This window comes from Giraffa tippelskirchi, chromosome 13 (genome assembly GCF_054371585.1).
Source record: "Giraffa tippelskirchi isolate mGirTip1 chromosome 13, T2T-mGirTip1v1.2.pri, whole genome shotgun sequence".
Lineage (NCBI taxonomy): Eukaryota > Metazoa > Chordata > Mammalia > Artiodactyla > Giraffidae > Giraffa > Giraffa tippelskirchi.
This window is the reverse complement of record NC_137287.1, coordinates 90,109,609-90,125,308: the sequence shown is the minus strand read 5'-3', so window position 1 is coordinate 90,125,308 and position 15,700 is coordinate 90,109,609. Positions and strand designations below refer to the sequence as shown.

At 42.2% G+C, this 15,700-nt stretch overlaps 1 protein-coding gene across 4 annotated transcripts in view; it reads left to right on the top strand.

Annotated features, from left to right (window-relative positions):
- The window catches only part of SLC23A2 (solute carrier family 23 member 2), a 138,984-nt gene extending 131,564 nt beyond the window's left edge, over positions 1-7,420 (top strand). For 3 of the 4 annotated variants that reach the window (XM_081560771.1, XM_081560770.1, XM_081560772.1), the window contains exons 15-16: positions 1,071-1,166; positions 3,000-7,420. In XM_081560771.1, the coding sequence (XP_081416897.1) occupies positions 1,071-1,166; positions 3,000-3,232 (329 nt within the window). In that variant the 3' untranslated portion in view covers positions 3,233-7,420. The remainder of the gene's footprint in view (positions 1-1,070; positions 1,167-2,999) is intronic. The other variant, XM_081560773.1, reaches the window with a different exon arrangement.
- Positions 7,421-15,700: the final 8,280 nt, after the last annotated feature.

The following is a 15,700-nucleotide window of genomic DNA, read 5'->3' as shown; positions in this document are numbered from 1 at the left end:
CCACAAGTATTCATTTTGGGTTTACAAATAAATTTTAGTGTGTAGGCAATTCACAAATAACAGAATCTGCCTGGTAATGAGGACTATTTGAGTACCTGTTTTTAATTCTTTTGGGTATATGCCTAGGAATAGAATTGTTGGGCCATTCTCTTTAACTTTTTGAGGAACACCTGTTTTCCATAGCAGGTGAGCTATGGAACATTGCTCACAACATTCCCGTCAGGTATGTTGAACACAATGATTTCTCTTTCTCCACATTCTCACCAAACATGTTATTTTTCTGTTGGAGATCATTATATTTTTTAATACAAAAAGTGTGTGAATTTCTATTTTAATGTATCTCATTCATATAATGACATCTTTAGAAATAAATTTTAGAAATAAATTTAGAAATAAATTTGCTCTAAATTAAAAGCAGCTAAGCACTAATTAGTAACCCAGAATTCTGAAGCCCTTCATTTGATTCCTGATCTCACAAATATTTTGTTATTCACTTTGTAAATTTTTCAACCTTACAGCAGCCATCTTTTATATTGATTTTTTTTTTTAATCTGCAAGCAACACTCCCCAGCACCCCTGAAGGCTTCCTAGTTCATTATAGAGTGAACTTCACTCTATTAGATTTGGGGTGGGGACCGTGCTGGGTCTTAGTTGTGGTACACAGTCTCTTTCATTGAACAGTGTGCGGGTTCTCTAGTTGCAGTACACATGCTCTGAGGCACGTGGGGTCTTAGTTCCCTGACTAGGGACCGAACCCTCGTCCCCTGCATTGGAATTCTTAACCACTGGACCACCCAGGAAGTCCCCTCTATTAGATTTACTTTTTGTGAATCATTGTTAGAAATTTTCCTTATGGAGATAACTTGATTATTGTCGAAGGTAGTTTAAATAGTTTATTTACTATTATTGTCATAGTAGTTTAAGGCATTACTGGCAAAAATTTATACATGCACAGTAGAAATTTACACTTTCATGCACTGCATTGACTGAATTAGGGTCCACCCTAGTGTTCCTTTTTAAGTCAAAGACAAGTCTGTTCTGACTGTGACCTGTTGCTATGTTGTTTTTAGGGATAACAGGAATCGATCAAGTGTTGAATGTTCTTCTCACAACTGCTATGTTTGTAGGAGGCTGTGTGGCTTTTATTTTGGATAACACCATCCCAGGTATGTGGCATATATCAAACATGCTTATTACATATGTGAATCACTTTTTTGCCAAATAAATATAGGAAGTAGGAAGCATGAATCAGTGCAAAGACATCAGTGATTAAACTTCTCTAAAGTGGTTAAGATGATACCTTGAGCCACCTTTCATGAATCACTTTTTTGCTAATAAACTTAGTTTTTTTCCTTCTTGCTGAATTATTTCTAAGAGAAAACAGGTGAATTCCTTGTATATGTGATATGGCAGCAGGATGCCTTAAGCATGCTCCAGCTACCTGCCCTCCTGCTCAGCCTTGCCTGGAGCCCTGCAGTTTGGCTTTCATTGACTTGTTCACATACTTCTGAGCCAGCTGCTACCAGCGGACAGCACTCCTCCTCCTTCTAGGCCAAGTGCTGGGTGACAGACTTAACATGCGATGTGGGGCCTGCCTTCTGGCTTCCTAGAGAAGACTACTTTGTATTGTTGTAGAATGCCGCCATGGACACACCGGTAGATTCATCCTCTGTTAAGGAAGGATGATGTTTATTTTTGAGTTTAAAGGTTCTGCTGAGATTTTGCCCTTAATCTACCTCCAAAAGCCTCAATCAAGAAGAGGTTACTGGGGAAATGAGAGATGAACACATCGGGCAGAAGGAATCACACACATGAGTAGGTGGAAGGTGTTATATTTGTGGGAGGTCAGTGATATCCTCTTTCTTTCCTAAGTCAGCACTTAATAGAGAGACCAAGGAGTCAGGCAGATGGAAATGGTCAGTTTCATTACTGAATGCCCATAGGAGGGCATAGCTTATATGTGTGAAAATAATGAGAAGTTCTTAAGCCCTGCACCATAGGCTAGACCTCATCACCCAGGCTCAGGCAGAGAAATATATTGTTATGGCTCCCATGGAGCTAAAAGCAGGTACCAGTGCTATCTCCACTGTAAAGACTTTTGAAAAGGAGTCCAGGAGTGCTGAACCATGAAGATCCAGATCTTTCTCGCTGACTCATCTGTCAGGGTGCAGAATTGCCAGGAGTGTTACACCAGTGGAAGTTCATCCTCATAGGACCACAAGTGGGGAATTTGTGACAAATGCACCCCACCCCCCAGTAAAATGGAGCAAAGCAGTATAAAAAGTGGTATGTCTAGGTAAAGAAAGCTGAGTGCCAAAGAATTGATGCTTTTGAACTGTGGTGTTGGAGAAGACTCTTGAGAGTCCCTTGGACAGCAAAGAGATCCAGCCAGTCCATCCTAAAGGAAATCAGTCCTGAATGTTCATTGGAAAGACTGATGCTGAAGCTGAAACTTCAATACTTTGGCCACCTGATGTGAAGAACTGACTCATTCGAAAAGACCTTGATGCTGGGAAAAATTGGAAGGCGGGAGCAGAAGGGGATGACAGAGGATGAGATGATTGGACGGCATCACCGACTCAATGGACATGAGTTTGAGTCAGCTCCGGGAGTTGATGATGGACAGGGAGGCCTGGCGTGCTGCAGTCCATGGGGTTGCAAAGAGTCAGACACGACTGAGCGGCTGAACTGAACTGATGTCTAGGTGAAGGGGGTGCTGGGTGTGCAGTGACCGAGTAGTGAAGTCATTGTGAGATGTAATAAGGTTTCTGACCCTATTTTGCAAGATCAAATCTGTGTTTTAGAAATACTTGTTTTGAGGGGTTAGTGATTCCTAGATTTCTGGTTTGAGCATCAACTATTTTCTCAAGTGTTCTTTTCTATCATCCTATTTCATTCAGTCTACGGGACAACAGAAGCAGAGAATCTCAATTCTTGGTAGAACTGTTTAACTAAACATTCCATTGTTCTGTTTTTGTTTTGCTCTGTGTGTTCCACAGGTACTCCAGAGGAAAGAGGAATCAGAAAATGGAAGAAGGGCGTGGGCAAAGGGAGCAAGTCTCTCGATGGCATGGAATCCTATGATTTGCCATTTGGCATGAATGTTATTAAAAAATACAGATGTTTCAGCTACTTACCCATCAGCCCAACCTTTGCAGGCTACACATGGAAAGGCCTCGGGAAGAGCACTAGTAGCCGGAGTTCAGATGAAGACTCACAGGCAACAGTATAGCCGTAGCTCATCCTGTGGCCTGGCCACAGTGAGGCATGAACCTGTAGTTCCTTGCTGAGTAACAAGCAGTAACATATATGTTTGTAGATCTGCATTTACATTCTCCACCCCAGAGCTAAGACAGATTACAGGTAGCTTTTTTCTTGTGGGTTGTGATCATGTCTAATACGATGTCTCATTTATCTTTTTATTTAAGCCCTTGAGAACATCCGTTGATGGTCATGGTCACTGAATTTGAAGTTCCTGCTCTCCTGTGGGAGTGGATGCTTGAAGTCTACAGTGACTCCTTGTTTTCAGTCCCCTTCTAACACCCTGTGCTAGCTTTCTTACAGGCCACCTCCAGGGTTCAGGGGCTTTCTGTCCTTGGAAGCACCAGGACCTGCACCTACAGAGACCTCCTCTGGTCAAGGGGTACCAATATCCTTGTATTGTCACAACTGACTGGTCAATTGTGATTTTATGATCCCTGATACTGTATGTAAGGTGGCTGCTGGCCAATTGAAAACAGTGACATGCTTTACACTATACCCAAATCTGTGCGTGGGTAAAGTCTGTACAGATAGAATGGAAATTGGGGGATTGGACAGGAAGGAAAGTACCTTGAAATCAGTATCTGATTCTCAATAACACTTTCTTAGTGCCACCCTGGCCCAAGCTTGGCCAACCCATCTCTTATTGGTCTCCTTTTTACTAGTAGCTGAGACACTCTTATTTGGTATTTATCACTCCTGGCTGGTGTGACGGGTATAGAGTGCCATACAGAGACACCAAGCAGATGTTTATGAGGATCATGGCTCTGCTGACATGTGGATGTCAGTTATTGTTGTGTTTATTTGTAATTACAAGATTTTATTCCTATTTAATGTTACTGATTATGGATTTTTTAAATCAGTGTTTTTCCATGTGACCCTTTTACCTTACATCCCTATTACTTGTCCCTCATCTCCTATTCCCCATTAAGAAAGGAACCAGCATTTGTTAAAGCTATGGACACCAACAGGGAAGTTTGTTGTCATGGCTCTAGAAGGCCAGTAACCATTATTGTGGTTGTGTTTTGTATTGCTTGATACCACGAAAGTGTAAATACATAATGCTTAATCTGTTTATCAAACTGACTGCTGGACCAGAGCCCAGAAACCATGAGTTAAGTTATACGTTGATTTGTTTTCTGAAGAAGGGAGGCCAGGGCAGGTGACAAAACAGCTGCCATATTGAATGGTTCAGCATCCTGGTAAATTAATCACTGCAGTTAAGTTGCCATTCACATCTGGCAGTTAAGGCTTAAGGAGACTTTCTGTGAGTTGTCATGTTGAATGTCTGCTGGATTTTTATTTTCCAGAGGGTAAGACTAGATCCCCTGACCAAATGCTGCCTTTCTTGTTGAAGGGGTAAGAAAAGCAGCTTGCAGTCCTCCTCTGTTAAATTCTTATTAATCACATTAAATTATTTCTGACAAAAATGACTTATTGAATTTGGTTTGAAATTTTCAATCAAAGGGAAAGCCTGAGTGACCTTGTTTCATGAGATAGTACTTCTTAAGTGTTTATTTACCTGATTGTTTACAGGCAGTGGGCACACGGCTCTTGGCAGCCTTGAATCCACATGGTGAATTTCTGGCCCCCACAACTGGCCTCCTTGACTCCTGTAAAGTTTGGGGCTTTAAGGGCTATTCTGGCAAGAACACTCCAGAGCTACTGCGCTGTTTTGCCAAAACCTTATTGCAAATTAAGTAAAGAAAGACTCTAAATTTAAATTTGTATGGGTTTTTTTTTTTTTTTGAGGGGGGAGCATATTTAGAAGCACACTGGTTAATGATTTTCATCCTGTTGACTTGGTAAGCCCTGAAGACTGACAGCCCTAGTTGTCACCTTAATTGCCTAGTTTATTCTGTTTGTATTTTGCTTAGCATCTCCAGTTTCTCTCCTCTGAACAGTGGGGAAAACTGTTAAACATCCCAGAGATTTGCAGTATTCTTGCTCTCTAGATGAGCAGAATGACCAAATACCCAACTAAAAGCCTCTGAACCATTGGTAATTCAGGAACAAGTTCCCTTCAGCTTAACTTGACCCAGGCATCTTCCCTCCCAGTGGGTAACACTCAGGACATGTGCAAGTCTTCAAAATGTGCAAAGAAGCCCTGTGCCCACACCTCCTACTCGAAAAAGAGGGTTTCCCCCCTTCTCATTCCATTGGGGCCAACTTAGATTCTCCATGGTGGGGGAAGGGGACAGGAGGTTAGGAAGTGTCCTCTTGCTTGCAGATACACTGCAGAATGAGTCTGTAGTTGAAAAAAAACTATATTCATCTGCTTCTTGTGTTTGAGCACATACCTGAAAAGGAGGTTTTGGGGGATACTGTGCCTGTGCACCTGCCATGTGCATTATTGGGGCCACACACATACACCCCATGCTTTGGCCAGTTGAACGTTGTAGGATGTTTTGAATGTGAATGTCCTTGGACAGAGCATTCATTCTCCAATTCCCACATGAACACCTACCCCCCATTTTCACATTTATATTGGTGATCGTGATGTGAAAAGTAGAAACTTACAAATAGGACAAAAGCTGCTACAGTATCACTGGTGGGAGGCAAGGGAAAACCCACACTGGTTTTGATAAAATATCTAACATGGAGCATAGAGAAATGGGAAATGGCTCCAGTCTTTGTAGGCAGTTTTCATTCTCATTCTCACTAGCGAATTTCACATAGATTTACTGATACAGAATCTTTCTTAAGAGGGCTTCAGTGTTAGACTGTAGTAAGTTTATTGTGATTGATCAAGGCAAGGGAATGGTATATCCATGGGTCCTGATGGTTTCCCGTTTTCATGGTAACAAATTCATACACAGAATTTGCTTCATACTGTAGAATACTGACTTTCATGATGATAACCTGGTTTATGCATGAATATTACAGTATTTCCATATAATAAAATAATATTTCTACCCAGGATAATAGTCACAGTTTTCCAGGGAGGGAATGATAATTTTCATGACAATGTCATGTGATGATAGAATTTCTCCATTGATGAATCTCTAGTATGTGTTTATACTTTATTTACCCACGCATATATTTTATGACCATGAGCTAAGTTGTTATTTCTTTAATTCATGTCCCTGCTGAAATATTAGTACTAGCAACTTAGACTTGAAGTTGACAACTGTAACTATAACTATAACGATAATAATCAATGCCTCAAGAGTGGTCAGGCCAGATAGGAGATGAATAAGGAACTGTGGCAGAAGCCTCATCCCAGAACCTGTCTGGTGCACAGGAAGGCAGCATCCTGCATACTCACCCCCACAGCTTGGGGTGGACACACAGCTGCGGGCAGCATGCCTGGCATGGCTGTTGCTGCCTCCTGGTTTGCTCACCCGGCTGTGCCCCCTGAATGCCCTGGCAGCCTAAGCTCTCACAGGGCCCGCTTCTCCATGGAGCCACCCCTTGGTCTTAGGGAAACACTTGGGGCCTCACATGTTACTTGTATTGTGCTCTGTCCCCTTACGATTTTGACACACAGAATAGGACCTCCTCTACCCTCCATTCCTCCTATAGTCACAGTGGAGTAGTGCAAGACAGTTGCCCATTTTTTGCCAGGATTCAGCTTCTGCCCTTGGACCCTTGAAGCATGTTAACGCTGAAGATCCCTTTTCAGCAGCCTCTCATACATTCCTGTCCTTTTAGGCTATTCTTGACCTCCTTGTCCTCACCCTACACTGGTGACATCCAGCCTCCTTAGAATTGCTCTGTGTGTTTCCTGACACTTAGGACACCCTCCCCAGTGGTGCCATCTTACTGACAGTCAAGTTAAAACCCTTTTTGTTTATTCATAACAACTTTGTCATGTTAGTCAATTTCTGACTGTTCTTAAAACAGTAGGGATGCCTATATTTTCCTTAAGTTTTTGTGACTGACTTTGGCTATATACCTTTCTGGGATTTTGTTTGGTTTTTAGTTTTGTTTTGCATATTGAGGGTATTTGGGGTGGGGTTGTTTTTTATGTCTAATTCTTTTATGGCGTTTTTAAAAAGAATTTTCATATTGTTTTTCTAACATACCTTCATTAAACGTTTAAGTATTTTAATATGTAATATTTGGACCAGATGTTGTGAATAATAGTAGAGATAAAGCTATTTTATTCTGTATTTTTAAAACTGTTCCGTACAAATAAAAGCTCTCCTGGACGCAATTCTGCTGTTCATGTACTTTGGCTGGTCTTTAAGAAACTTGTCATTAATTAAAAGTCATCACCTAGGGGAGGGAAATCAACTAATAAAAATTTCAGTTCAACAGGTTCAGATACATTAAAAACTCAAAGATTTGAAAATAGCAGTTGCTGAAGTATCATTGGCCCCCATGGCTAGAGAACATTTGTCTCCCTGGGAGAATGCCTAATGGGGAAAAGAGACCTTGGTTGGAGGATACACTCATGCTGGGCTTTGGGGTGAAATTATGAGTCTCTTAGTAAGTTAGTGACATCTGGAGGCTGGAGACCTTTTTGGTATTGGTGACCAGAAAAACTGTCATGTCCACACAGTGGAATCTAAGGTTCCCAGAGCAATCTTGGCCCCTTTAGGGTTGAGGCTGGTACAGGAAATGCTGAGGTGTGGATGCCAGAAAAAGCTCAAAGCCACTCTTGAGAGCAGCTCATTCAGTCAGAGGCATGGTTCCCAGCGGAATATGAAGACAAATCCAAAGATGCTTTTGGGGCATCTTTCATAATTTAGAGCAGACTTAGAGCTCCTCCATTCCCATCTTTTCTCCAATTGCCTTCAGTCTTTCCCAGCATCAGGGTCTTTTCCAATGAGTCGACTTTTCCAATGAGGCAAAAGGAGAAGAGGGTGGCAGAGAAAGAGATGGTTGGATGGCATCACTAATTCAATGGACATGAACTTGGGCAAACTCCAGGAGATGGTGAAAGACAGGGAGGCCTGGTGTCCTGTAGTCCATGGGGTCACAAAGAGTCAGACACAACTTAGAGACTGAACAACAACAACAACAAATCCACATCTGTATCCCTCATTTGTCTCCGCCAGTTTGAGCCATAGTGAACACCATAGCTACTTCCATAGGAATTCAACCTGCTGCTTCCAGTTCCCAATATCCTGACCTATGAGTTACTGCTGAGCATCCAGTTACAAGATGAACTGTTTCACCTTACACCACTATATACGTGAGGAAAGTACATGTGAGGTATTTCACACCCATGTTCTCACCCCCAGTTGGGACAACAGCACATTTCAGTATTAAAGCCCCACCCCCCACCCCATGGACCTCTCACCTGGTACAACCCCATTCCTCCCCAGGAGAGACTCACTACCTGGATTTTGGGTTTATCCTTTCCTTGCTTTTCTTCACAATTTTGCATATATATGCATTCCTATACTACTTTTTAGTTTTGCATGTTTTTGGACATTTAAAAGGTGTATGTGCTGTCGCATTTTACTATTGTGAGATTATTTCATGTTAGTACATAAACTTCCAGAGAAAATGAGCAAAAACGAAGCCCTTTAGAGTTAGGATCATCTCATGAATGCCAAATTTTCCATCAACCCTGTTAGTGGAGTTACATTTTTCACTTCAGTCACTCAGTTGTGTCCGACTCTGCAACCCCATGGACTGCAGCACGCCAGGCTTCCCTGTCTATCACCAACTCCCGGAGCTTGCTCAAACTCATGTCCGTCAAGTCAGTGATGCCATCCAACCATTTCATCCTCTGTCATCCCCTTCTGCCTTCAATCTTTTCCAGCATCAGGGTCTTTTCCAGTGAGTCAGTTCTTCGCGTTAGGTGGCCAAAGTATTGGAGTTTCAGCTTCAATGTCAGTCCTTCCAAAGAATATTCAGGACTGATTTCCTTTGGGATTAACTGGTTTTATCTCCTTGCAGTCCAAGGAACTCTCAAGAGTCTTCACCAACACCATAGTTCAAAATCATTCATTCTTCGACACTCAGCTTTCTTTATGGTCCAACTCTCACATCCATACCTGATTACTGGAAAAACCATAGCTTTGACTAGATGGAACTTTGTCAGCAAAGTAATGTCTCTAGTTTTTAATATGCTGTCTAAGCTGATCATAGCTTTTCTTCCAAGGAGCAGGCGTCTTTTAATTTCATGGCTGCAATCACCATCTGCAGTGATTTTGGAACCCAAAACAGAAAGTCCTTACTGTTTTCCATTGTTTCCCCATCTATTTGCCATGAAGTGATGGGACCAGATGCCTTGATCTTAGTTTTTTGAATGTTGAGTTTTAAGCCAACTTTTTCACTCTCCTCTTTCACTTTCATCAAGAAGCTCTTTACTTCTTCTCTTTCTGCCATAAGGGTGGTGTCATCTGCACATCTGAGATTATTGATATTCCTCCTGGCAATCTTGGTTTCAGCTTGTGCTTCATCCAGCCTGGCATTTCGCGTGAGGTACTCTGCATATAAGTTAAATAAGCAGGGTGACAATATACAGCCTTGACCTACTCCTTTCCCAATTTGGAACCAGTCTGTAGTTCCATGTCCATTTCTAACTGTTGCTTCTTGATTTGCATACAAATTTCTCAGGGCAGGTAAGGTGGTCTGATATTCCCATCTCTTTAAGAATTTTCCACAGTTTGTTGTGATCCACACAGTCAAAGGCTTTGGTGTAGTCAGTAAAGCAGAAGTATATTTTTCTGGAACTCTTGCTTTTTTGGTGATCCAACGGATGTTGGCAATGTAAGCTTGCGTTTTTAAGGACTGGAATATAAAAAACATTGAACTTGGAATTTTATGTCTGGCCACTCAGAAGCCCCCATTTAAATACTTTAGGTGAAGTACTTAAATATAAGGGAAAACAAATCTAGGAAATACTGTAGAAGATAACTGAAGGAAAGGTAAGCAGTAAGGATCTGGGTAAACTTGATGTCTTGGTTCGTTATGACTATGAGAAAACCATAGACTGGGTGGCTCAGAAACAAAAACATTTCTTACAGTTTTGGAGGCTAGAAATCATGGCATGGCAGATTCGGTATCTGGTGAGGTATCTTCTGCTTCCTGGTTCAGAAATAGCCATCTTCTTACTGTGTCTTTACATGGTGGAAAGGGCAAAAGATCGAGCTATTATGAGGACACAACTCCCATTCATGAGGGCTTCAGCCTCATGACCTAGGATCAGTTCAGTCACTCAGTTGTGTCTGACTCTTGTGACCCCATGGACTGCAACACACCAGGCTCCCCTGTCCATCACCAACTCCAGAGCTTACTCAAACTCATGTCCATACAGTCAGTGATGCCATCCAACCATCATTCTCTGTCATCCCCTTCTTCTCCTGACCTAACCACCCCCCAAAAGCCCCTCCTCTTAGTACCAACACACTGGGGATTAGGTTTCAATATATGAATTTGGGTGGACGCAGTAGAGCATTTGGTCGTTAAAATGTAGTAAAGGCCAAAAATAAATAAAATGTAGTGAAGGCCAAAAAAAAAATGTAGTGAAGGCCAAAAGAAAGAAAAAAATACCAATAATATGCTCAAATTATTATTTCAGGCCATATCAACTTGCTGATGGAAGAAGAGAGACTTACAGAGATGAGAGAAACAAGCCCAGTGTACCAATAACAATAAATGAGCTAAGCTTGCCAATTAAAAAGTAGGTTGTTAGACCAGGTAGCAGAATAAAATCCTGATCATATACTGTTTGCAACACTGAGTTCATAAGTGTGGCTGTGATTGTTGAAGGCTGTAACAACTTATGTGCAGAAGTTGATAATGCTATTTGACAGTCATTTTTATATGTGTTGAATCCAGTATTAAAATATCTGGCCTGTAGTTTGCATGTCTTTAATTCTAGAAATTTATTTTTTGGTATATTTTACGAAAGTCTTAACCTATAATGGATTGGGAAAAACAAAAAAATGATCCTTCATCACAGATGTGTCTAGAAGTACTGTTTACAGACTGGTTTACATAAGAGTGTGCAAAATGAAAGTAAAAGCATGGGTGAAAGAATCTCATGGGGCAAATACTAACCAGCTATTATATTATTTGCAGACAAAATAAATCCTAAGACAAAAGTTGCTAAGAATAGGGAAGTTCTGGGGGTTCCTTGGTGGTCCAGTGTTAGGACTAGAGCTTTCACTGCCATGGGCCTGGGTTCAATCCCTGGTTGGGGAAATAAGATCCCACAAGCTGTGTGGTGCCACTGAAAAAAAGGATGGGAACGTTCAGTTGACAAAGAGGAGTATTTTAAACATATGCACCTAATCAGATAACCTCAAAATTTATGCAGTATAAATGGATGGAACTAGAAGAAGAAATTGATAAGTCCACCAGCCAGTGGGAAGGTCCAGTACTTCTCTTTTGATATGTCAGGCAGACAAAGTCTAAGCAAGGTTAAGTGACCAAAGAGCATGTTTAGAATCAGAGAGTACACAATCAGAGAGTAGCCGTTCCTCACAAGCACTCAGAGATGTTTCTAAAAGCGGTTTATGTTCTAGGCCCTAAAGCAAGCCTCAATTTTTTTTTCAAAAATAAATATCATAGGAAACATGTTCCCTAACTATATACACAATTAGAAGTTAGTAATAAAATAATTAAGAGTTTCTATGTATTTGGATGTATAAAATACTGCTAGATAACTTATTGGTAGAGAAGAAACCAACAATGGAAGTGTTCTTTACTGAAGCTTATTGCTTGTTTTCTCTGTTCATGCGTTCTTCTGGAATTCTGATGTTGCACTCACACTGCATTCCAGTTCCCTATAATGAAAAGGACATCTTTTTTGGGGTGTTAGTTCTAGAAGGTCTTGTAGGTCTTCATAGAACTGTTCAACTTCAGCTTCTTCGGCATTACTGGTCGGGGCATAGACTTGAATTACCGTGATATTGAATGGTTTGCCTTGGAAACGAACTGAGATCATTCTGTCGTTTTTGAGATTGCATCCAGGTACTGCATTTCGGATTCTTTTGTTGACTATGATGGCTACTCCATTTCTTCTAAGGGATTCCTGCCCACAGTAGTAGATATAATGGTCATCTAAACAAGATGGTGGAGGAGTAGGTGGACGTGGAGTACATCTCTCTCCACGGATACATCAGGAATACACCTTCAGACACACAAGTGCATGCAGAACACCAGCTAAGAGTGGACACGAGTACCTGATCAGAGGAAAAGAATATATAGGACCACGCAAAACTCGCTTAAACATCTGGACAACTCACTGCTGAACAACCGTCAACAGGAGAATGTTGGATCCCACCAAAAAAACATACTCCACATCCAAGGGCAAAGGAAAAGCCCCAGCAAGATGGTAGGAGGGGCGAAACTGCATTTAGAATCAAACCCCATACCCACCAGAGACGCTTGGAGGGCTCAAAGAAACCTTGTACGCACCGGGACCCAGAGACCCCACAGAGACTGAGGTAGAACTGTGTTTCAGTGTCTCCTGCAGAGGTACGGATCAACAGAGGACTGCTGCAGGGCCAGGGGCTCTGGGTGCAGCAGACCTGGGTACAGCATAAGCCGTCTTGCAGGAGGTCTCCATTAACCCCACCACAGAGTTGGCAGAACTTACACAGGACTGGGGAAACAGACTCTTGGAGGGCACAAACAAAACCTTGTGAGTACCAGGACCAAGGAGAAAGAAGCAGTGACCCCACAAGAGACTGACCCAGACTTGCCTGTGAGTGTCCAGGAGTCTTCGGCAGAGGCGTGGGTTGGTGGTAGCCTGCTGCAGGGTTGGGGGCACTGAATGCAGCTGTGCGTGCATGGGACCTTTTGAAGGAGGTCGTCATTATCTTCATTACCTCCACCAAAGTTTGGCCTCAGGTCAAACAACAACAGGGAGGCAACACAGCCCCTCCCATCAACAGAAAGTTGGATTAAAGATTTACTGAGCATGGCCCCACCCATCAGAACAAGACTCAGTTTCCCCCTCAGTCAGTCTCTCCCATCAGGAAGCTTCCATAAGCCTCTTATCCTTCTCCATCAAAGGGCAGACAGACTGAAAACCACAGTCACAGAAAACTAACCAATCTGATCACATGGACCACAGCCTTGTCTAACTCAGTGAAACTATGAGCCATGCTGTGTAGGGCCACCCAAGACGGATGGGTCATGGTGAAGAGTTCTAACAAATTGTGGTCCACTAGAGAAGGGAATGGCAAACCACTTGAGTATTCTTGCCTTGAGAACCCCATGGACAGTATGAAAAGCATAATAAATTAATTATTTATCCTGAAGTGACCTGGCCCTGGTGTCAACTGGCTCTATTGGTAGGGTTAATGGTGAACTCCAAGAGGGTTTATGCAAAGGGGTGTCTTCCTGACCTGATGCTGCCAGTCCTCTCATCCCTGTGGTAAGCCCCTGCTGACACATAACTCCACAGGAGACTTTCCAGTACTAGCAGGTAATTTTGGTTCAGTTGCCTGTGGGGTCACTGCTCCTTTCTTCTGGGTCTTGGTGTGTGCAAGATTTTGTTTGTGTCCTCCAAGACTGGGGGAGTCTCCATTTTTCCCAGTCTTGTGGCAGTCCTATATTAAAATCCCACTGGCCTTCAAGGCCAGATTCCCTGGGGATTCCCACTGCCTTTCTCAGATCTCCAGGCTAGGAAGCCTGACATGGGGCTCAGAACCTTCACAACAGTGGGAGAACTTCTTTGGTATTATTGTTTTCCAGTTTGTGAGTCACCCACCCGGTGGGTATGGGATTTGATCATGATTGCCCCTCCCCCCCCATACCATCTCTCTGTGGCTTCTTGTTTGTCTTTAGATGTGGGGTAACTCTTTTTGGTTGGTTCCAGCATCCTCCTGTTGATGGTTGCTCCATAGCTAGTTGCAGGTTTTCTTCTTGTAGGAAGAGATGAGTGCATGTCTTTCAACTCCATCATCTTGAACCAGAAGTCCTCTAACTATCATTTTAGGTGGAATTCTCCTCACATTTCTAGTAATTTTTGTTTTATATCTTTAGTTTCCATGTTATTTGGTGTTTAGATGTTTATAGCTTTCTAAAGAAGACACATCTTCTTTAGAATGTGTGACTTCTATCATGATAATCTCCTTTCTTCTACTTAGTGCTATGAATTTTAAATTTCATGTTGTTCAATATCAAAATCACCACTTTATTAGTAGGAGGAGGAAGAAGAGGGGTATTTGTGTCTACTTGGTTTCTCTTGCCCATGCCTTTATTGTCTGACTCTTTGCAACCCTATGGACTGTAACCTACCAAGCTCCAATGTCCACGGGATCTTCCCAGCAAGAATATTGGAGAGGATCATATTTCCTCCTCCAGGGTATCTTCCCAACCCAGAAATTGAACTCGCATCTCCTGCATCTTCCTGCATTGGCAGGCTGATTCTTTACCATTGAGCCACCTGGGAAGCCTTGGGCAAGGACTAATAAATGGGCAGCCTTTCAGGCTGTTAAGAGATGATGTTGATGCCCCAATATCATCTCTGTCCCCTAGCCCACTTGAGTTCACCTACAGCTGCAAAGGAAGATAGTTTCCAGCACACTGATAGCTTCCTACCACCATAAGTATCTGTGTATCTTGTTTTTTCTCTGCTTAAAACTTGGAAATCATTTGCTCAACTGAAGGCAGCTGTACACAGAAGTGGATTCAGGGGTTTAACCTTAACAAATGCAGGACTGGTACAGTTGGCAAATGTCCTAATCTTCCACCCTCCGATGAGATAAGTCTAAGGCACTTTCCACACAGTTTCTCAGAGAACTTGTACAATTGAGCTCCCATTGCCCACAGGGGTAGCCTGCTTATTATCACAAGTTTAATTGGCCTTACTCTTCCCCTTGATCCACTTATCCACTCCCTCACTGGTGCTTTCTAGGATTACCTCCCAAAGAATCCACCTGCATCAAAATTCTTGTCTCGGGGTGTAGTGACTTCAGAATTCTTTAACGCTCCTTCCTTAAAGGTAGACCTAATTTCCCTCCCCTTGAGTGTGGGTGAATTTCATAACTTATTTCTAAAGAATGCAATAGCAAAGACAATGTGTGTTTTTGAGGCTAGGTCATGAAAGACTTCAACTACTGCCACCTTCTTCTCAGATCATTCTGGGAGAAGCTAGCCACCATGTTGTGAGGGCTCTCAAGCAACCTTATCAAGAGGTACATGTTGTGGGGGCAGAACTCAGGTCTCCTGACAAGTATTTCACTAGAATGGAAATTCCATGAGGTATAGAGACAGGAATTTTTGTCCTTTTTATTTACTGCCATGTCCCCAATGTTTAAAATAATGTGTGGTACCTGGGACCTGCCTATAAACATTCACTGAATTAACTGCTAAAGAAATAGACCAGCTAATACAAACATATCCTATTAATGTCATTATAATTCAGAGATGAATATTCCTCTGCTTACCTAACAAAAAGGTCAACCTTTCCTCGCTGCCGCTAAAATCAGGCTAGCTACAAACTTCAGCACAGCAACATTCAAAGTGAGACGACAATCTTATACCTGCTATGACACCATCAAGGCTAGCAGTCTGGGTG